We start from the raw sequence: 24,083 nt of genomic DNA, 5'->3' as shown, positions 1-24,083 counted from the left end.
AAGAGTTGGACTATAAGTAAAGCCAAATACCACAAAATTGATACTTTCAAATTGTGATGCTAAGATGACTTTTGATAGTTCCTTGGACAGCAAGGGGATCAAATTAGTCGATACTTGAAGAAATTAACTCTGGCTATTCATTGGAAGGACAAATACTGAAGCTGAAGCTTAAATACTTTGGCCACAGAATGAGAAGACAGGATTCATTGGAAAAGCATCTGATACAGGGAAAGATTGAAGGCAAAGGGAGAAATGGGACATCAGAGAATGAGATGGATAGATAGCAATATGATAGCAATGAATATGAGTTTGGACAGAGTTCAACAAATAGTGGAAGACAGAAGGGCCTGGTGTGCCATGGTCCATGGTATCACAGCATCACACATGATTAAATGACTGAATAGTGACAACAATTTTAGGGCAAATTGCTCTTCCACACATCTACCTGATCTTTCTTAGTCTCCTTTTCAGTATAAAATTAACATCAGTGTCTTTCCCCTGGATGTCACCCAAGTCTCTGTTCTGAGTCTTTTTTATTTTTCCATTAGTGTCTCCCCTCCAATTCCTCCTCCCAAATTACTTCATACCTTAGCAAAGGTTGTCCTCCATGACTTCAATGCATTCTCTCCTCAGTTCCACTTCTAAGAATCCTTAAGTTCCTTCAAAGCTTGGCTCAAATATGACCTCCTACATGAAATCCTTCCTGATCTACCCTAGTTGTTGGTGCTCTTTATTTGAAAATTATTTTGCATTTATTTTTATTGACTCATTTGTGAACATGGTGTTTTCCCCAGAAGAATGTAATCACTTTCAAGCAGGGACCATTTCATTTTTGTTTTTTGGAGGGGGGGGAAGGAAGGGAAATTGGGGTTACGTGACTTGTCCAAGATCACACAGCTAATAAGTGTTAAGTGTCTGAGGCCGGATTTGAATTCAGGTCCTCCTGACTCCAAGGCCGGTGCTCTATTCCCTGTGTCACCTAGTTGCCCCAAAGCATTTTATTGTTGTCTTGGGATCTCCAGTGCCTAGCACAGTACCTTGTATATAGTATGTATCTAAAAAAATAAAAACTCATTAAATGAATAAATGCATGAATTACTTGCCCTGGGAAACTGGACACTCTTAAAATAACTTCAAAGTGGATTCTATTAGCCTTAATACAGAAATGTATTTTCCTCTTTTTCTGCTTCTATCCTCCTCAGTCTACTGTAACCTATATTTTCTCAGGGTACCCTCTATTGCTAGTTTGGTAACCCTTGGTAACCCATACATATAGCCTCAACTTAAACTATAATTTGTGATAAAAGACATCCCCACATATACAAAACTATATGAAAAGGGGTGTTTAGAAAACAGAATGTACTAAAAATTAAATTGTATACCTTATCCCCAATGTCTAAGTTTCTCCCTTATAATAAGTTAGGAATCTGGGAAAGAATCATAACTTTTCCAGAGACTGAACAATTATTTCTCTTGACCATAATATATTACTACATGTGTCCTTTACAGGCCTGAAGAAGTTACTGCCCTTACCAAGAGATTATTATCCAGAAATGATATCTTCTGTGTTGGAGTACTCAAATGACTTAAATTAATCCACTGATTGTGTTAGTAGGAATCTAAGAGCAAAACTGAGGGAATATGATTATTTCTAATTGCAGGTTTTGACTGGAAAACTGCCCCTTGATAGTTTACCAAGATATAGGAAGGGTGGCAGCTTTATACCTGAAAATGTATGAAAATGTCCCAAAGTTATCTTACATTTGAAACTGTAATATAATACTGAACTTTTACTTGAAAGCAGGGGTAAATATTTTCTTTCCCTGCTGCAATCCATCCAGTATTGAGATTATCATCAGATTAATTTCCCTAAAACACTACTTTGTACTCTTCTACTCCCTTTCTTGTGCAGGTACTTTCCATGGTTCCCTCATGCCTATAAGATAATATCTGAACTCCTTAGCCTGGCATTTTAGGCCTCTACAAAACTTCTCTTCAAACCTTCAATTTCTTTTACATGAATCCTCATCCTAGTCAAATGTACTGATTCTTTGTTTTCATGAAATGCCCGCACTTTTCCCTGTGCTTTTAATCATGCCATTTTCTTCATCTAGAATTCACTTCTTCCTCTCTATCCCATTAGCACGTAAGTCTCAATCTCCTCACTCAATGAAGCTAATTGTAGCTACCCCTACTTTCCTGAATATTTCCTCTCCTAAAATCCCATGTCACTTGTTTTATGAACCACTAATGTGACACTTAGTAGATACTATTTATGTAGATATCCTGTTTTTCTAACTAGATTGCAGGCTGGTGCACAGCAGAAAGAGTATCACAAAGTTTTAGATACCTCAGAGACTATTTAAGATACTCTATGCCTGAACAAGAATTCTTTCTATAACATAGCGAACCAGTGCATATGTAGCCTGGGAAACTGGACACCCTTAAAATAGCTTCAAAGTGGATTCTATTAGCCTTGATACAGAAAGAGGGAATTCCCTCCCTAATGAGAGGGAACTTGTTACTCCTTGGGGTGCCTCATTCACTTTGGGTAGCTTTAAATATTGGGAATGTTTTCCTCTACATCAAGCCAAAATTTGCTTCTCTGCAACTTCCATTGATTGTTCCTTGTTCTGTCCAGTAGGACCAAGCAGAATGAGTCTAATCTTTTTTTCCATGGGACAATTTTTCAAATACTTAGTTATAGCAATGATGCCTTTCCTAAGCAATCTCTTCTCCAGGCTAAACAACCCTATGTCATACAAAATATTCTCTGGATATGGCATTTTAGGAAGGGCTTTGCTAAGCTACACAACATTCAGAGAAGGGCAATGAAAAGTGTGAAGGACCCCAAGACTTTGCAATATGAAGATCATGAAAAAACTGGAGATATCTAGCTTAGAGAATAGAAGCTTTCTAGGAGACAGTACGTGTGTGTGTGTGTGTGTGTATAAATTTGTAATTGCAAGAAAAGCAGTATTTTGCTTGTTTTAGGTATTCAAGTGCTTTTGAGCCTCACATTTTATTGTATCAAGAATCTTTGTTGGGGCAGCTAGGTGGTGCAGTGAATAGAGTACCAGCCCTGGAGTCAGGAGGACCAGAGTTCAAATCCGGCCTCAGATACTTAATACCTACTAGCCGTGTGACCTTGGGTAAGTCACTTAACCTGAATTGCCCTACCTTCCCTCCCCAAAAAGCAAAAAAAAAGAAAAAAAAAAGAGTCTTTGTTGGATACAACATATATTGTGTTGCCCTTAATAGGCCTAAGGGAATTTGAAGACCTTCCTGCCCTTAATAGGCCTAATGTAATCACATGGAGTCCATGGTGGGAGGAGCTTGCTGAAAGAGCAGAACAGGAAGGAGTAGAGCAAAGAAAAGCTCAAGCAGAGCTAGGAGTAAGTGGAGCTAAGAGAGAGAATTTGAGGTTGGAATGCTGTTGTTTTATGTGTTGTTCTGTGTTGATGTTGCTTTGTCAGATAGAAGCATCCTGTCTGTTGATTTGTGTTGATTTCTCAGACAGAAGCACTCTGTTGATTTGTGTTAGTGTTACTTTGTCAGACAGAAGCACTCTGTAGATTTATGTTGATTTCTCAGAAAGTGAATTGCAATGATAGTGCTGATAATGTTTATAAATATTGTTGTAGCTCTGTTAAGCTTAATGTGTATAAATATTGTTGTAGCCATGTTAAGCTTTGTCTTCCTAGAAACAGAAACTGTGAAGGACTTACAGTGGAGCAGTCCCTATGAGCTGAGATAAGGAACAGGAGTGAAGAGCTGCCTATGTGTGAATCCAGGCAAGAGCTGGCAACAGTCAGTCCATGATTTAGTTGAGATGAAAGAGGCCTTTTCTTAGATACTCTGTATTAACTGATGAGATTTGCAACTTACTGTGAACTAGGGGTACATGGTGTTTATACTTTCTGCTACTCCTTAACAACAACTGCAAGTCAGCTTTGAGAGAAGATGTAAAAGTACTTTACTTGAATACTGTGTATTGATTGAAGAGATTGTGGCTTACTGAATGATATGTTTTGTTTGAGACTATGTGATCACCTTAGTAGTAAGTTGCTATATTATGTTGTTGTGAATGTTATGGTTTAGTTTTTTGAATGTTAAGCTTTAGTTAATTGCTGAATAAATAGTGAATTTATGGGGCAGCCAGGTAGCACAGCGAGTAAGAGCACCAGCTCCAGTGTCAGATGACCTGGGGATTCGAATCCAGGCTCAGACACTTAGCACCCACCCAGAAACACCTGGCCGTGTAACCTTGAACAAGTTACTTAACCCCAATTGCTTAGGGGCAGCCAGGTGGCTCAGTGAGTAAGAGCACCAGCTCCAGTGTCAGATGACCTGGGAATCAAATCCGGGCTCAGGTACTTAGCACCACACCCAGAAATAACTGGCCGTGTAACCTTGAGCAAGTTACTTAACCTCAATTGCTTTAAAAAAAATAGTTCATTATACTATGCGATTAAACTCTTAAAGTTATTCACAGCAGCAGTCCTCAGGAGAGCTGCTCATGTTTGGCTTTACATATGTGTATGTATGTATGTATATAGGCATGTGTATATGTATATATTTTTTCAAGTACTTAATAGACTGTTCAGTTGCACATGATAGTAATTAAATTTCTGATTCATCTCAGAATTAGGATAGAATTAGGAACAATTGATGGAATTTTCTAAGAAGAAAATTTAGACTTGATATAAAATTTTATTTTCCAACAATTAAAACTATCACGAAATGGAATGGAATGCTTCAAGAAGTAGTGAAATTACTTTCATAGGAGTTTTTCAAGTAAAGGTTGTATGAACATGTGTTGGGTATATTGTGGTGAGGATTTGGGGGAGTAGTATAGGTTGGATTAGATGGCTGCTGAGACTCCTACTAACTCTGAAATTCTGTGATTCTGTCTTATATCTCATTGTGTCCTAAACATTTGGCACAGTATCCTGCCCAGAATAGGAACTCACTAAATGAATTTTAATGAGATTTATGATGATAATGTCAAAAAAGTGCATTAATGCATTCGGAACACAGACTGTTTGGAGGATGCAGTACTTCATTTGATGACTTCCTGGGCTGCTTCTTTTGTCTTATGTTTTCTTGATCTTTATCTCTTTTTCTGCGTTTGAAGCTGATTCTAAATTTTATTTCTATGTTTAATGACATTTAAAATGCTATTCAGCTTTGTATCTTAAACAAATGTTATTAAGGGACTCTCTGAACCATCTTTAGGTCACGTGATGCATTGGCCCTCATTCAGCATTGCTATAATGATTGGTATCTTGGTTATTAATGTTATTTTAGGCAAATTCATGATAATGACATGAAAATAATTGAACTTCAAAGTAATTGGCTTGCCAACAAGACTGAGAACCTTGGGAAACACAGTTATTGAAGATGCTAAAACATTCACAGGAAAATCTTCTTTTTGAGCTAAGATTCAAAGATTTTAAAAGTCCTCATTGAAAAAAGGGGTGGAAATCATCTATTATAAAACAAAATGAAACAAACAAAAAATTTTCGGAACTAAAGACAAAATTTCATGGAAAGGAAAATCACATAGCTCAATAAGAAAAAACAAGGGCATTTTTAGTTTTTGAAAATACCTCCAGATTTCACAATTTAGTTTCTGAATTCTTTGGCAAAGAAATTTTGTTGGCCCTGAGTGAGAGTTCTATATAATCCCTCTGAAGCTTTAAAAATGTAATAAATCAAGGGCCAATGAAAGTCTAGGCTAAGCTATTACTAAAATACATGGTTATCACAGCAAATTTTAGTCTCCATTAAATGTATTGACTTTGAATAAGACAAGAGATCTTTACAGTTTTGTTAAATGGATGGAAATTTATACTGAATTAACAATAATTCTTCAGATTGAGTCACCATCACTGCTGTTTTGTTGTTCAATCTTTTCAGTCATGTCTGGTTCTTTATGACCCCATTTGGGGTTTTCTTGGCAAAGATACTGGAGTAGCTTGCCATTTCCTTCTCCAGTTCATTTTATAGATGAGGAAACTGAGACAAACAGGGTTAAGTGATTTCTGTAGGGTCTCACAGCTAATATGGATCTGAGGCTGGATTTGAACTCAGTTCTTCTGGATTCTAGGCCCAGGGCCCTATCCACTGTGTTACCTAACTGCCAATTGTGCTGGTACTAGGTATACAAACACAAAAAATAAGAAAGTTTCTATCCTCAAAGAGCTTCAATTCTTCCATTCTATTAGGAAGATATTACACAACTATAGTTAAATAAATATGGGATATATCTTATATTTTATTATATAATGTTATGCTATATTATAGTAATTATATGTGTATATTTATAGACATAATATATGTATTACTGTGTATATGTGTATGTCTATACATATATACCATCTATCTATCTATCTATATTACTGCATGTAATAAATACATACATTTTTGTCTGTGTATATTATATACGTATTCTATATACACACACACACACACAAACATATATATGTTTGTGTGTACACAGATACAAGTTCTAGACAGTTTGTAAAGGGCTTTTAAATGCCAAATTCAACTCACTGGTTTTTGATTTCATGATGACAACATTTTCACTAGGATTAAATCTAGTGAGGCCCAAGGACCAAGGCCAGCAAAAACTTTGCCTGCATTTCTCAGAAGGGAAGCTCTTGATAGCAGTTAACAGCTTTAGCCATGCTTGGGCAAGAAGGTCTTAAGGAGCACCAAATTCTCAGGAATCCTCGACCAAGTACATATTTTCTCAGCTGCTGCCATTCCACATATTCCTCTCTGACTCTGACATCTTTACCATGGGCTTTTGATACTAATTTGGCAATTTTATTTATATTCCTCTTCTGGTGCTTGTGGCAGATCAATTCAGCTCAACATCAAGCATCTACTTTCTGCCAATCACAAATGGAAGAAATGGAAAATTTTGATAACACACATTCTATACCTCATTTTGCCCTTTCTGTAGCAAGTGAGCTGAATTTGGCAATAGAAACTGGCATGGACTACTGAAGGCCCCAACTTTGCTCTTCTTTGGAACCATGCCCTTGTATTTCTCTGTTGTCCTTCTGGGTGAACATATGTGTCCTTTTTGATGTCCTTCCTTGTCCTTTGGTCTGTAGCAATAGCAGAAGTGGAACATGAAGTTTCCTCACCTCATAGCTATTTGAAGATAATCTCACCTGTCTTCCAATGGCCTTATTGACAATTGAAGGGGTGGCCAGGTGGCTCAGCGAGTAAGAACACCGGCCCCAGTGTCAGGATGACATGGGGATCAAATCCAGGCTCAGATACTTAGCACCACACCCAGAAATAATTGGCCGTGTAGCCTTGAGCAAGTTACTTAACCCCAATTGCTTTAAAAAAAAAAGAAAATTGAAGTAAAATTTCATAAAAGAAAAATGGCATAATGTCCCCCACTGAAACAACTACAGGCCTTAATTGTGAAAAGTCATTAAGAAATATGATAGAAAATGATTAGGGTGATGTGGGCTCCAAAGTATACATGTTCAGGTACTTACCATGTTGAAGATGGCCATGGTTAATATAATAGTAGTGGTGGTAATTGTGAGAGTGATCCGTGGCCAGGGACGATTTGCAATTATTCCAGATGACTTCAAAATCCACAATAATGAAGCAGAGGCTTTTTTGCTGCATTGCTAAGAGAGAAAAAGCAGGAAGCAGAATAATATCACAGTAATTTTTATAAATGCAAATGGTATTTAACTAATCATTAAGACACACATACATTTATGCATATATTTTTTATGTGTAGGTATATGCATATAAACACACATACTTTTATGTATATGTGCATGTATATATGTATATGTGTATATATAGATATATGTGTGTGTGTGTGTGTGTGTGTGTGACCAGTTAGCTGCATTTTCAGAGACACTAACTTGATAAAGTCATTTAATTCTTTAAAATAGTTTTGGGATTATAATTTTAGTCTCAGAATAAATTTATGAAAGCTTTTGATGCTTTCATATTATCTTCAATAATACATACAAAATAATGTCTTTTAAGTTTTTTAATATATCTATTAAAATCTGTGGAAAAACACTTGATTACTCAAATTTCTCTTCTGGTTATTTTATGGTGTGGATCATAATCATTTTCAAACATTTCTTATAGATTCATCTTATTTGTGGAGTTGATGCAACCTATCCAATAAAATAATAATATCAATATTAATAAAACAATAATGACAATAATAATGGTAATTATTATTATTGTGACCATACTAAATATTTAGAGTCTCCAAACTACATAGAATGAATGATCAATTTTTAAAGCTCAGAGGTCCAGTAGAGAAATTAAAAACTATATGGCAATAGGATGAGAAGGATGTCATCTCTGTGATTCTGTATGCTACTGGAAATGTCCCAAAAGTTCTTTCAATGACATTACAGAGGGATTAGCTTACATTCTAATACTTTTATTTGGTTCCCAAAAAGGAATGCACTCACTTTATCCATCTGAGCAAACGTCTAAGAATAATATCAGGAAAGTGACTTGTCCTTGGACCACTGCTCTCTGAATCCCATCCAAAGAGATGACAAGATTAAAAGAAGATCAAAAGATCTCAAAACACAGAGACTTGGTAGAAGAAATCAAAATCATGTGAGAACAAGATGAGGTGAATATAATTCCTGCTGTCATGTCTGCTACTGGAGTTGTATTGAAGATGCTTTCAATGAGGTTACAAAAAGATGAACTGACATCCTAATACTTTTATTTAACTATGAAAAGCAGGTTTTTTAAAAAAAATATCTGTTTACAGAGACAGCTAAGTGGCACAGTGGATAGAGCTTTGGGTCTGGAGTCAGGAAGATCTGAGCTCATATCTAGTCTAAGACACTTTGTAGCCTTGGCATTGGTCACTTGTGTGACCCTGGACAAGGCACTTAGCCTCTCTTTGCCTCAATTTTTCTCAGTTATAAGATGGAAACAATAATAGCAGCTACCTCCCAGAAGTTGTTACGAGGATCAAATGAGATTATATTAGTAGAGTATTTTGCACAGTACCTGGCATACAGTAGGCATTTAATAAATGATTGTTTCTTTTCTTGAATATAAAGGAACAAGACTCAGAAAACAACTTGTCCACATGCCATTTCCAGCTGAATTCCACTGAACAAAATGAGAATGATTTGTCTTGGAATAATGATGATGATGAGAAAAAAGAAGTCCATCCTCATCTTAATGCCTTTACCTACTAAGCCAGTTACTATGGGTCTCGAGAGTTTAAAAAAAAAATCAACATCTAACCCAATAGGTTGCTTCCCTACCACCACCTTCATACTACAAGTAGAAGATGTTTTGACACAGAGATAAATCAATGCTTCAGAAATAAAAGACAGTTTTAACTCCCCAAGATGTTGTTTAAGACTGATAATGCTATTTGAAACTTTGTTTTGGGAGGTTTACCTACTATCTCAGTTTTAATCTATGTTAATGAGACCAAAAGTAGAATAAAAAGGGACCTTTCTTTTTCACTGAAATAAGAAGAGGGGATAAAGAATAAATATGTATGATGCACTATAGTTCACATTTTCTCTAGTGATTCTAATTTGCTTCAAGCCAAAGGCTATCCCACTGTGGTACCAGTAAAAATAATAGAAAATCACTTTGATCACAATCATCCACATTATTTTTACTATGTAGGAAATGCCATTCCCTCTTCTTTGTACTTTCTAGCTGCATGTTGGGAGTACATCTTTTGTTATTGTTTATTGTGAATAAAGACAATTACTTTATAAATGGAGAAAAGACTGTGACAACATTTAATTTTAGGTATCTTTTACATAATCCTCCATTTATTTAATGATATTTTGATCATGTATCCTATTATAGTTTAGCCCTACTAATAATCCTCAAAGTAGTAGTTTATCTGCAAAAAATCTACCTGACCCATATCTACTAATTGCATTGCTTTCCCCATCTTACCTTTTCAATTCTTTCGGCTGTTACTTATCTCGGGTAAACCAAAAGTCTTAAAGTGTGGTTTAAGCTACTCAAGCCTATTAAACTTATAAAGATACTTAAGATATTAAAACTTAAAAGTGCACTAAGACTTTTGAGATATCTGATATAGATAGGAGAAGAATATCTATCTATGACAAGCATCCCAAATATTTCCTCACTAACTCAGAATCCTTTGAGTTATACTATACTATACTAAAAGGGTATAAATGTGAAAGAAAAGCTACATATTTCTGTTTTAGTCTATTTCTGATTTTCATGAGTCTCACCCTTATTTCTTTTAGGTTCTGTGCATATAAGCAAATGATGTGTTAGGATACATACATTATTATCCCATAGGGCAAGAATTGCACTTAATTTTATAGTGTCTGTAGAATTTAACACAATGCTTATATCTGGCTAGATTTCCCAGATCATATACTATATAGGAACAGTTAAAGGATCAGACTCTGTATGAACTCTTTCAACCAGTGGGATGTTATTTAATGTATCAAGGGGATTCTCTTGGATGTAAAGTCTCTCAGAATGCCTTTTGAGCAGTAGGGATTCATTTCATGTTGTTTATGATGATGATGATGATGATGTCACTAGTATTTCAATGGATTTATGATCTAATTGATGTTGGACCTTCTTCCAATGATGTATGTTTTGATGTTCCCATTCCTCCTTTTCTATGCCATGTTACCCATACAACATATTAGAGGCCTTCTAAAAATAATAAGAATACCAAAAAGGTTGTAGTGGTACCTATAGTCGTAAGCTACTGCTTTAGCTGAAATATCACAAAAATTTATGCCAAAAAATATAACATTAGAGATTAAAACAGAATGGCATAATTATTTTAGCTCTTGTCCCCATAGGTAGCTATTTTGATAGTCTACTAACAACCATGGAATATTTGGTTGGAAAGTTTGAGAAAATATCTGATTTAATATGATTCTGATTAGAATCAGCTTATTGATTAGGTACCTATTTTTAATATAATAAGCAATATTAGAAGTCAGACACTTACACCCACTTGCAAAGTTTAACAATTTAAATATTATAAAGCACTTTGAATTTTCCCAAAGAAACATTTAGGACAGGGGACAAAGTGTTTATTTAATAACTATAACACCAAATATTTAATGCCAGTATTATTTATGAGAGGTCCAGGCCAGAAAGCCATGTTTTTTTTTTCTTCCTCTTACTAACACAGAACAATTTTTTTTTAATTCTGTAAATAATAGATATAGATAAATAGAGCCAAATTCTGTTTTAAAGGTTCAGAAGATCCTATAATACTGTTGGAAAGAAAACAGTAGTAAGGTAGACAGGAGAAATATATGGTTGGCTATAGTATTAAAGATGGCGAGGGAAAGGAATGGAACAAAGAAAGGTATAAAAAGAGAAAGGAGACAGAGAAGAAAGAATTTTGAACAGAATAAAACCATTAGTGATTACTGGGAACAAACTTTGTTTTCCATTTTATTAAAAAATACTACTTTAATTTTTTTTCTTTTGTAACAAATTAATGCAATTCCCATCCTACCCCCTTTTTTTCCTTTAGGGTTGAGGATATAGAAATGAATTCTTAATAAACTGTAATTATTAATATATTTGGTTAAATTGATTTCACATGTATTAATTACACATAAAGAATTTGTAGTCTATCATACTTTGGCATAAATTCAAAATGTATTACTATTATATACTTGATATAACATTAGAGGGAGTTTTATCCCAATAAGAATTGGTTTCAAAGCACTTGAGGAAAAGATAACATGTTATCACAATGACTTAATACCAGAGACATTTTATTTATAAAAAGAATAATGAAACCTGACTTTAAACATTAAATAACTATAGAATGGAACTTGTCATGAAGCTGGATCTGTCTGGAAACTCCTCTACAGACATTTGTTAGAAACAATTTCGTTAAATAGTGCCTTCACCTGCAATGGTACATACCACGGAAAGACATGTACCATGGTACAGGGTTACAGTAAGCTTCCTGTTTACTCAGCTCTTTCCTTTCTTCAAGAGCCAGCCAGTGTCAGTGAGAATGTTTGGCTGCTGATCAAATGGAAATAAGGCTGGAATCTGAGATTCTAAAACAAATCTTCAGTTTGGCTTGGGTGACTGGTTCTTGACTGACCTTGGAGAAGAGATTTGGTTACTTGTCTCTGTTTTAGTAGCTACAGTGTTAGGATAATGTGTCTAATTTTCCCTCAAATGGTTGTTCAGGATCACATGCAGCTTAATTCAACAATTTGTCTGTTGAGCCTCCACTAAAATTCTATTTTGATAAGTTACTCTTGAGAGATATAAGCCTGCATTAGACCAAGCAAAGGGAAATTCTTTCCCATATTACCGAATTGGATCAGAGTCCTCAAGTAAAAGCCTGGCGAGGGACTATTTGTTATCTGAGGATCAGTTAGAAATGAGTTTTTCTTCCTGAGACCAATTTTATACTTTGTACCTGTCTCATGATCTTGTACTTACTTTACATTATAGTTTTATTTAAATGTTTCATTTCACTTCTTCTGGTTGTTGTTCAGTTGTGTCTGATTCTTCATGAGTCCATGGACCATAGCACACCAAGCCCTTCTGTCTTCTCAGAGAGTCTGTCCAAGTTCATGTTCTTTGTTTTCATAACCCTAAATATCCCTCTCATCTTCTACCATTCCCTTTTCCTTTTGTCTTTAATATTTTCAAACATTAAGGTTTTTTTTTTAGTGAGTCCCATTTTTCTCATTATGTGGCCAAAGTATTTAAGATTCAGCTTCAGTATTTGACCTTCCAATGAATAGTTTGAATTAATTTCTTTAAGTATTGACTGATTTAAACTTCTTGTTGTCTAAGGGACTCTCAAAAGTCTTCTCCAGCACTACAATTGAAAAGTGTCAATTCTCTGGCATTCAGCTTTATTACTGAAGTCTAACTAGAGAATTCTTAAGGAAAACCTTGCTGGTGTGTGAAATGAATGTAATAATTCAGTAATTTGAACATTTCTTTTCATTGCCGTTTAGTATTAGGATGTAAACTGATCTCTTTCAATCCAATGGCCCCTGTTGTGTTTTCCAAATTTGCTGGCATATTGGGTACAGTACTTTAACAGCATTGTTTTTTATGGTTTAAATAGTCCAGATGGAATTCCATCACCTCCACTAGACTTATAGTTAGCAATGCTTCCTAGGGTCCACTTGATTTCACTCTCTAGGATTTCTGACTCTAGATCAGTAACCACATCATTGTGATTATAGGTGATTTCCTTTTCCAATGGACCACCTTTTATCAGAGCTCTCCAGTATGTCCTGTCCATCTTGGGCAACATTGCACAGCATAGCTAATAGTTTCATTGAGCTACATAAGCCCCTCCTTATGACAAAGTAACAGTAAGGGTGTAAGGGGGGCTAAAAGACTAAAGATAGTAATTTACAGTTATTTTATGGAGCACTTGTCTCACAATAGCCCTGAATTAAATTAATGGCTCTAAAAACTGTGTGGTTCTAAGGATGAGCATCCTGCTTCCATCACTATAGGTATGACAGAGAACTACACAAGTCTGAGAACTATTTTGTATTTTTCTGTTTCTTGTCTTGCTTTGGCATGGGACTCACTTCTTTGGCAAAAGAATTCAGAATCTAGTGGCCCACCTACTGGTGATATATTTCTTTGCACTTAGACTGGTCCCTGGATTACCAATACACTCTGCTTCTAGGACTGTGCACCCAAAATTTTCTGAATAGGAGTAACATTTGAAATTCAAAATCTACAACCACAGCCTCTGGGAACCCAGAGTCACACCACAGAGAAGGACTCTTGGGGAGGCTAAGACCTTGGGCAGGAGAAAATGCAAGCATTATTTTTATTGATTTTTTGGGGGGAGAGAAGCAAGTATTATTAACCTAATTTTACTTATGGTAATTTATCAATTTATTTCATTTTTAATTTTAATTTATTGTATCAATCATTTACCAAAATGAAGCACAGAAAGATAATATGCCTCATCCAAGGTCATACACCCAGTAAATGGAAGAGCTAGAACTCTAGGTCTTTAAGCACCTTCAGAATTGGAATGGTGCTTTGCTTAGGGTCTTGGAAACATAAAGTTAGAGTGGGTATGTTTGTATTTGTCAGCATTATAGGTTTTTAGTTGCCTGGTACATTCAAGCCCCAAGTACTCTTCCCCCAAGATAAACTTTATTCACTATTTTGTTTTTGTATTTGTTCCAGGAAATGTTAAAGGGATATTATAGTGTTTTCACTGATATACAAAGTTTAATATAGCAATACTTGCAAGGGATAACCTTGCATTTATATGGTATCTTCATTTTGTCCTAAGTCTGGCATACAGACACAGAAAGTCTCTGGTTCTTTCCAGTAATTATTGTGACTATCCTCAACTTGTGTTTTCAAATCTGATGGCAAAGTTCATCATCATAACAATGTTATCGCACACAAGGCTCTTTGCTTCTATGAACCTCTAAAGTTTCATCTATAAAATGGGGATAATAATATCTTTTCTCTTCTTCACAGGGTGGTTGTGAGTTTAAAATAACATGGATTTGTGAAAATGTGTTGAAAACTCTAAATCACTTAAAATTGGTATTGATTAGTATAATGATATATTTTTCAAATGAGTATTTTGGAGTTCAAAGTGAGAAAATGAAAATTATTAAAATCCATAGGTAAGTTCACAATTTCACAGAAACACAGAATCTCAAAACTGGAAGAGAATTTGGGGGTCATCTAATATAATCTATACCTGTACATAAATACCATTTTATACCCTTCTTAATTGGAATCTCACTGATTTCCAATGCAGTCCACTCTACTTTTCAGCAGCTCTAGTTGTCATGAAGTTTTCCCCTATACTAATACAAAATTTACCCCTCTGCAGCTTCCATTCACTGTTCCTCATGAGGGCACAATTTTGATACCTCCTCAAAATGACAACCTTTCAAATTCTTTAAGACAACTCTATGGCACCCCTAAATCATGTCTTCTCTTGGTTAAAGACCACCAGATCCTTCAAGAAATCTTTTGATAGCAAGTGCCATTCTTCCTTACATCCTCCCTCCCATCATACAGATGTCAAGAAGGTGAAATATATATGAGCACCACAAAAAAATGACAAAAGAAATGAGAGAATTGGAATGGAGGAATTGCAAATAATAATTTGCTCTTAATATATAACACCATGAAAGGTTCCAAGAGCAATGTCATGCCATATTAAGTATGGAAATTAACTTCTTTAGTAGTAGCTTTGAGAAAGAGAACCATGAGCAGCAGTGATGATGAGACACCTTCAACAGTAGCCTATACTAGGGTGATCAGTTCCTGTGGAGAGTATCTATATCAGTGCTTTCATGTAACAGGATTGACATGGGAGCAACATCTCCTTGAAGTCACTGTATTAATAACAATTCTATAGGCTTCACAGCTCAGTGGAAAGAGATCTGGTTTTGGAGTAAAGAGGACCTTGGTTTGAATTCTACTATGTAATTTGCTATCTATGTGATATGAAGCAAATCGACTAATCTCTTTGAGCCTCATCTTCTTGGTTTTTTTTTTTTTGCTTTTTGGAGGGCAGTTTGGGTTAAGTGACTTGCCCAAGGTCACATGGCTAGTTTTTGTGTTAAGTGTCTGAAGCTGGATTTGAACTCAGGTCCTCCTGACTCTGGGGCCAGTGCTCTATTCACTGTGCCACCTAGCCTCTCCTGAGCCTCATCTTCTTTTGCAAAATGAGTGGGGTTGGCTGAGATTGACTCTGAGGTCCCTTTAAACTCTAGGTGTATGATCTTCTGATATTCATCATTTGTCATCAGTTGGAAGGCAGGAGATGTAGTGAATATAATGCTCGATTTATCATCAAGATGATGAGTTCAGATACTGCTTTAGATATTAGCTATAAGGCAAGAGCTAAATGAAGCTGGCATGTCAGAGGGAAAATCTGAGGGCAATAGCAGGAGAGATTGAAATTCCTCTCAGCCTCAGTTTCCTCATTTGTAAAATGAGTATTAAAAACAGAGGCAGCTAGGTGGTGCAGTGAATAGAGCACCAGCCCTGAAGTCAGGAAGACCTGAGTTCAAATCTTACCTCAGACACTTGACACTTAACAAGTTGTGTGACTTTGGGGAAATCTCTTAACCCCAATTGCCTTGCCTTCCCCCCTCAAAAAAAATAAAAACAAAAACAACAACAAAAAACCCTAACAATGCCTACTTCACAGGGTTGTTATGAAGAACAAATGAGATATGTGTAATGCACTTTGCAAATCTTAAAGCACTCTATAAATACCAGGTACTATTAATGAGAGTGGAATTTTATAATCTCCACATTCTCTGTGGTTTTCAAGGAAGGGAATTATATATCATAGCAAGTGATAGCATCCAACTTGCACCTGATTTTGATAGCAAAGCAGCTGACATGAGACTCTGGCAGCTGACCTGACTCACAGAGATATTTTATTTTTATTTTATTATATGTATATATGAGAATATATATTCTCATAGAGAACTTTATTAGAGGGCAATAGCCCTCTAAGTTTCCCTCTGATCTGCCAGTTTTATTTAGTTCTTGCCTTAAATTACATTATAGTCAATTTCAGTTTTCCATTAAAAAATTTTTCAAGCCCTGGGAAATCCTTTGCTCTCAGTGTCCAATGTTAAGGTGGTAGACATAGAAACTATATTTATCATTTTTATAATAGGAGACAACTGCATTGTGTACTTATTAAGCATGGACTATCAATGCCAGGAACAGTAATAGGTTCTTGGGACACACACACACACACACACAAATGGAGAAAAGTAGTTTATATTCTATCAGAGGAAAAAGCATATCTCTATGTAAGCATGTACAATATACATACAATAAATATATAAATGCAAGATTTTTTGAGAGGTAGAAGAGAGTAACATCAGTGGGAAAGTTTATTAAATACTCCACTTAGTATGTGCCAGTTGAGGGAATTAGGAATTTTAAGAAGCAGAGGTGAGGAAGGAATGACAACTTCAAAAGACATCAAGTTAAGCCAATACACAATTCAACAAGGATTTGAGCCAGTAATGTATTATATGCTTAAGCAAATACAAAGAAAGTACACTATGTAGTCCCTGGCCCCAAGATCTTTTAGTTTATTTGGGGATACAAGGCTTATAAACAAAAGCATAGCCTAACCTGCCCTGTACAGTCCAGGAAGACAAGAGAACAGAGAAAGGAGAGGTCAGTCTTCATTGGCATGGGTTTAGAGGTTTGCTTCAACTGGATTTAGAAGGACAAGGAGGATTTTAACATAAAGCATGTAAGACCTCTGGCATTAGATGAAAAATTTCAGTACAATAAGAATATATATGCAGATATATATGCAGCAATATGTATATGTGCATACTTATATGTTATGTATGTAATATGTGCACATATATGTGGTGAGGGGAAGGGAGAAGGAGAGAAAGAGAAAAGGGGGGACAGAAGGAGGGAGAGGGAGAGAGAAAGTGAGGGTAGATGGCAAGATATCTGGGGGATGATTTGCAAAACAGCTCATGTGTGCCTGTGGAAAGGGGATGTAAGCTGCACTTTCACTGATGTACAGAACTCCCTCTGAGGAATCTTCTTCGACTAGTGCACACTGGCACCTAATTCACAACTTATAAGTCTTAGGGAGATATCTAGGGCACAGAAAGGTTTTGATTTGCCCAAGTTCACAGAACCAGTTTGTCAGAGGCAGGATTTTCTGCCATGGTTTTCTGATTCTAAGATCAGGCTCTCTCTGTTCCTTCGTTCCTTCGTTCCTTCCTTCCTTCCTTCCTTCCTTCCTTCCTTCCTTCCTTCCTTCCTTCCTTCCTTCCTTCCTTCCTTCTTTCCTTCCTTCTTTCTTACCTTTTCTTTTTCTCTCTCTGTCTCTATTTGTCTCCCTTTCTCTCTCTGCCTACACACATATACCCACACATGAATTGTTTTTGACTTATCATTCCCTGGGCACATGGCCATCTGTCTTATCTTACTACCTCTTGCCCCTACTCTCCCCATCTGGAATGGTACTGTCCAGACCAGACCTCTAGAAACCATGCCTTGGGCAAAGTAGTATATTGTGATTTGGGCTAAGTTCTTTTGATTGATGGGTGAAAATTTGCCCATTATATCTAGCCAGCCTCAAAGCCTGTTTCCCATCTATCCATTCCTTCTAGACATCTTGCCATCTGCCTGGCTTCATACTTGCCCTCTTCCTCTCCCTCAAGTAATTTTTGTCATTCTTATGATTCTACAGATAATTTTTTTTCAGTCATCATTCCCCTCTATCTATTATTTTCCCATTATATCCCTTGAGGACAGGAATAGATTTGCTTTTGTATTTTATCTCCAGTGCCTAAGATATTGTAGGCACTTAATAAATTGTTTTCTACTAGTTTACTCACTCATTTTTAGTAATATCTATTTGAAATTTTTACTTGGATTAAATCTTCTCATAAAATGAAAGAAAACATTTTTATGTTTTGCCAATGTTTATTTCCTTCCACCCCCATAGTTCAAATACAGTTTGAAATGCGCAAAGGATTTTAGTCTTCTTGTATGACTTTTTTCCCTAGCAAAGTAGAGTGGGAAAAGATCTAGTCTGGAGTCATACTTCCTGAGTTCAAATCTTGGTTATATGACATTACTTTTTGTGACCTTGGGCAGGTCAATAGACCTCTCTGGTTCTCAGTTCCCTCATTTTTAAAATGATGAGGTTGGACTAAATGATCTTTTAGATCCCTCTCAACTTTAAAACTATGATTCCCTATAACCAAACATTGGGAAGAAAAATGTGTAATAATGACATAGGCCTGGGAGTCGAGATTTAAATCTTTTTTTGTTTTTTTTTTTTGTTTTGTTAAACTGTACTTTAATTTCCCTTTTTACAAGTGCTCAGATTTCTTCATAAAGAAAGGTTATTAAATACTGGGTTTCCTAGTTCCAGAAGAGATCCAAGTTAGGAATTTAATTTTTCACCATAATAAAATATTGATTCAGTACAGGGAGAATATAAGGCATACATTTCAGTCAGCTTGGTAAGGCACAACACACATTTATAAATAACAATGTTAACAAGAGAAAAACCCTCATATGTTTAGTAAATCACAAAAAGTCAGGGAGACAATTCAATATTTAGGATGGGCAATAATGAATTCTCTTTGTGCTCAAGGATGTATATTTTTAGAATGTAAATAAAAATAATCTCCCACATTGATTTTTGGTAGTGTAACATGCAGAGCCTCATTGACATTTTGAATGAAATCTATACTTATTTGAACATATTAAAATAAATAATGAAGTGATTTGGATAGGGCATAGTACTTATTCTTGGGACAATTTGGACTGCAAGTATGCATGTTTTCCTCCCACTTTCAACTACATAAGGATTAAATTTGAACACTAGATGGAGGCTTAATGAATGATCTCAGGTGCTTCAAGGCTGGAAAGATCCTACATTTCAATAAGTCACTCCAATTTTGTCTTATGAATCTTGCCAAATAATGGCTTTCACCTGGGGAGGAGGTAAGTAGTCTATCATTTGTACTCTTGGTGCATTATCTTGTTTGGATAATAGTAGTTAAAATTTGCAAAGGTCTTCACCTATGTTATTTAATTTGATTCTCATTGCAACCCTGGGACATAGCTGCTATTAGTATCCTTACATATATGAGAAACTGAGGCTGAGAGGAGTTAAGTGACTTTTCGAGGGTCTTGCACCTGGGGCCTGATTTGAAATCAGGTATTCCTGACTCAGGTCTGGTGCTCTAACCACTATGGTTTCTAGCTCTTTCCTGATTCTACCACAATATTAAAATAAAACACCTAGCATTTATGATATGAGAGCCTTCCTTATCTATTTTTTTCTGACTGCTAGGGGCCTGGGAAATGACTAGAAAGACTAGAGGCCACCATTGATAAATATTATGAGACGACACAAATATAGTAGAAAAAGTAAAAGATTCTGTGGCAAAGAAGAATGAATATTTGAGTACATATGTATAGAACACATATACATATAGGGAACCTATACACTTATTTACACACATATAAAATGTATATTCATATACATTTAACTTGAAGAAAAATGAAACTAGTTTCCCAAATCCACGAAAGCTGCAGCAAAGAGTAATTATTATTTTATTCTATTTTTCTTCTTGTTATGATTGATTAAAGACAGTGGAAAGGAAAGGGGAAATTAGCTTAAGGGCTCAAACTTAATAATATAGTAAAGCAAAATGATTTAATAATTTTAGACAAAATATAAGGCTATATTCTGTTGTCAGGGAAAACTTAAAATAAATTGATTTGACTTTTTTTAAAAGCCCTCATTAAATGGAATAGAGAGTATATATGGTATGTGATGAATGCCTCCTCTTATAACATGTAGAAGTTGCTTCACATAATGTCAGCCTGATAACTGTGAGGAAGATGTGTGATCCTCTATGCTTCTTCACTCAAAAATGGTTATGTTTTCTTTTCTTTTCTTTTTTTAATGAAGTTTTATTTTGGGGGGGGGAATATTAAATTGTAGTAGAGGTGCTAAAAGTGGTAAATATGTAAACCTTACTCATTTTTCCTACAACAACTCTAGGCTATCCTAGTAGCTCATTTGCCTTATATCCCAGGTGGGATGGTATTTTGGATGAATTAGAAGACACAGTTCCTTTTCTGGAACAATTTGAAAAACCAGGTGGAGTAGTTGAGGCATGTCTGCATTCAATCAGAGCCCCAGAATGCTGTAACACCCAACAGCAAGTGGGCCCAGCTCTAAGAGATAAATACATTCTTATCCTTCCATCCCTAGCACCTAGCTAAGGAATTGGCACAGAGTAGGTAATTATTAAGTACTTGTCAAATGCAAATGAATAAAAAATGTGGCCAGTATAGTACAATGTCCATTGTGACATTAATTTAACATTTTCCTTTATGAGAATTTTCTAATGCTTGTTTTGTAACAAGGGTGGACAATTCACAGACTTTAGGATATATACCCTGGGAATTACAAATAAGTGACATAGAATTTCAAAGGTGGAAGAGACCATAAAGATCATCTCTTCAGAGAGTGACATGTACTCATCAAAGGAAAAATAAAATACTACTGTGAATTGTATTGATAGTTTAGGTAAAATGGCTTGGCCTCTGAACAACCTAAATGATATTACAATACAAAGACACATGAGGGAGCTCTAACCAACGATCACTAAAGAAATCTATATTGGCATTTGTACAAGCTTACAATGTGATAGAAGAAGTAGGTCATGCAACAGTCTCACCAATGAACGGGCCAAACATTTTGCTGTTCAAAAGCAGTTTTGAAATCAAAGTGAAAAAGAAGCTAGGAACATCATTTCACACAAAGCAAATTTCGCATGCACATGCATAAGTAGACAATGATGTCAATTTCCTCTTTTATTCAATATGACACTTAAATGAAGTAAAGATCTTTATGGATGTTTTCTCTCCAGTTAACTTTGCTAGAATCATGAAACAATATAATTTGACTTGAACTAAGAAATATAAATACATAACACTTTTGTAACCGTGGGATTCACTAAAGTGAAATGATTACTATTTTAGAATATTTTAATATGTAATAATTTTCAATATTACATATTTAGAATTATCAATATAATCTACTTCTTTATTTAATTTTCCCATTAACTACTAGATTAGTCACAGCTAATGATCAACTATTCTAAACTTCTGTAAAATAATTCCAAAGGAAAAAAACAAATGAACATAAAATAAACACAAAAACAGGCACAATTTTACATTTCCTGGGTTGACTTATATTTTTTTAAACCTTTATGGACTTATTTATTGAATGATATATACTTATTTTCTTTCTTGGCAGTATCTTCTGAACAGATAATTTTTTTCCCTAGAAAATGTCATTATTTTGAGCAGTTAAAAAAAGGGTCTTGGCCTTCCTTCCTTCTTTCCTTCCTTCCTCTTTCTTTCTTCCTTCTCTTTCTTTCTTTCCTTCTTTCTCTCTGTCTTTCTTTTTCCTTTTTCATTATATAATTTTTAAAATAAGTTAAAACCAAAGAGTACCTACCAGCAGCTGTCCAGCAAAACAGATGAAAAGGATGAAGGAAAGCAAGAGAAATGCAGCTCCAAAGGAAATCCCAAGAATAGATGTTCTAACAACAACAAAAACAAAGTAAGGTTAATATAGAGATAATAGGGTCCCAAAAATTACTTCTAAAACTTATCCCAATCATTTTTTTCTATGAGAGGCTAATCTAAATGACCTTTAGGATTACACATTAAGCGAATAACCTATCTCCCTTTAATCCACCCCTGAATCTATTGAGTGTGTGTGTGTGTGTGTGTGTGTTTTGGGTCTGTCTGTGAAAATAAGTTGAGAACAGATTTTTGGATTTTCAAATCAAGTGATTCTAGGCCATTATAATATAATTAGGTGTGACTGGAAAGATATCTCAGTTCAATTTGATTTGATTCAAATGATATGACTCAAATAGTTTCTTGTAAATTGTAGTGCAGTCATGAAGATGTTTTCCATGTATGAACATGTGACTTAGAGAAGGATCACTATCTAGGAATTGGTAATGCCTCTTTTTCCATCCACTTCTCCCTTACACACCTTATGATGTTGCTATTACTGCTTCTTTTTAAAAAAAAAAATTATTTTTGCTATTATTGCTTCTTAAGGAAACCACTGTCCTTAAAGTCCTCCTTTTATAACCCTTGTACTTCCCTGGAGCCTACTCCTTCTTCTATCATAAGCAATGGGAAAGATCACAGAAGTCCTTCCAGCAGCACTCGGGAGTACCTTTGATCCTGGGAGTCCCTAAAAGACTAAACTACCTCTACTGGACAGCATAAAAATTTCTATAAAAGCAGGTAAGCAGAAGTAATTTACAAGACCCTGGATTGTGGGAATTGGAGATATACTCTATGACATTACTGAGGATTAGTCTTAGGCAAAATGACAAAACTATTAGCTTCACTTAAATTTTTCCTTGTCACTTCCCTGAAAAAGTACAAAAAGTTCAGATTATTCCAAAAGCCCTGAACAAAATGTCCAAATGCCCGATGACATTGCTATTTAAAAGCTATTTTCCCCTAAATTATGTATGTGTTACATAAAGTTTGCATTATACTTTCTTAAAATGTCATAGATTATACCAGAAATGGAGAGCATTATTTTTGGTGAATTTGTTTGGAAATAGTGTACTGTAGACTCTAGGGCTACTATACCAAACTCCAATTGCATTGGTGGTTTGCGGTTTATTTCTACCCTCAGGGTTCTAGAGAAAATTTTAGGGGGATAGTTCTTCAGTACCATGCAGAAGTTCTCAAAGTGGGAAATACTTCCCCCTGGGGGGTGCTGGAATGATCCAGGAGGGCAGTAGTAGCCTCTAATGCAATTGAGTGTCACTCCCAGGAGGGTGACACTGAATAAAAATAAGGGAACCATGGAAGCACAAGGAAAGAAGATAAGAAAATTGTGAAAAATCATTCATACATTTCATTTGTTGGATAATGGAGTTAAAGTCATAGTGATTACATTATTTTCCAAATAAACATACAAAATGCAAATTATAATGGATCAGTGGTCAAGTCCTCTGATAGGTCTTAACAAGCAAGAGTTGGCAGGCAAGCATGTTAAGCATTGTCAGGAAGTCAAGAATGCATCAGCAGGAATATATGGGTATAATGACTTGTTTATAATATGATACTATATCATTACATGATAGGATATTGCATCATCAAAATTTCAATGCAGGAAAAACCCCACAAATTTACAATAAATTCATTAATCTTAAATTTTTTTAAAGCAATCGGGGTTAAGTAACTTGCTCAAGGTTACACGGTCAGTTATTTCTGGGTGTGGTGCTAAGTATCTGAGCCCAGATTCGATCCCAGGTCATCCCGACTCTGGGGCCGGTGCTCTTACTCACTGCGCCAGCTGGCCACCCCTACGCAATTGGGGTTGAGTAACTTGCTCAAGGTTACATGGCCAGGTGTTTCTGGGTGGGTGCTAAGTGTCTGAGCCTAGATTTGATCCCAGGTCATCCCGACTCTGGGGCCAGTGCTCTTACTCACTGTGCTACCTGGAC

The 24,083-nt window shown here is 35.6% G+C and overlaps 1 protein-coding gene across 1 annotated transcript in view; it reads right to left on the bottom strand.

Moving 5' to 3' along the window:
- The window catches only part of ADCY2 (adenylate cyclase 2), a 586,315-nt gene that overhangs the window by 83,057 nt on the left and 479,175 nt on the right, over positions 1-24,083 (bottom strand). The window contains exons 15-16 of the mRNA XM_069076933.1: positions 22,055-22,139; positions 7,527-7,664 (exon numbers count right to left, since the gene is read on the bottom strand). Coding sequence (XP_068933034.1) covers positions 7,527-7,664; positions 22,055-22,139 — 223 coding nt within the window. The remainder of the gene's footprint in view (positions 1-7,526; positions 7,665-22,054; positions 22,140-24,083) is intronic.

This window comes from Petaurus breviceps, unplaced genomic scaffold (genome assembly GCF_028583685.1).
Source record: "Petaurus breviceps papuanus isolate PSGF00001 unplaced genomic scaffold, PetGlider_PUasm1.0 151, whole genome shotgun sequence".
NCBI lineage: Eukaryota > Metazoa > Chordata > Mammalia > Diprotodontia > Petauridae > Petaurus > Petaurus breviceps.
This window is presented reverse-complemented; position numbering and strand designations above follow the sequence as displayed.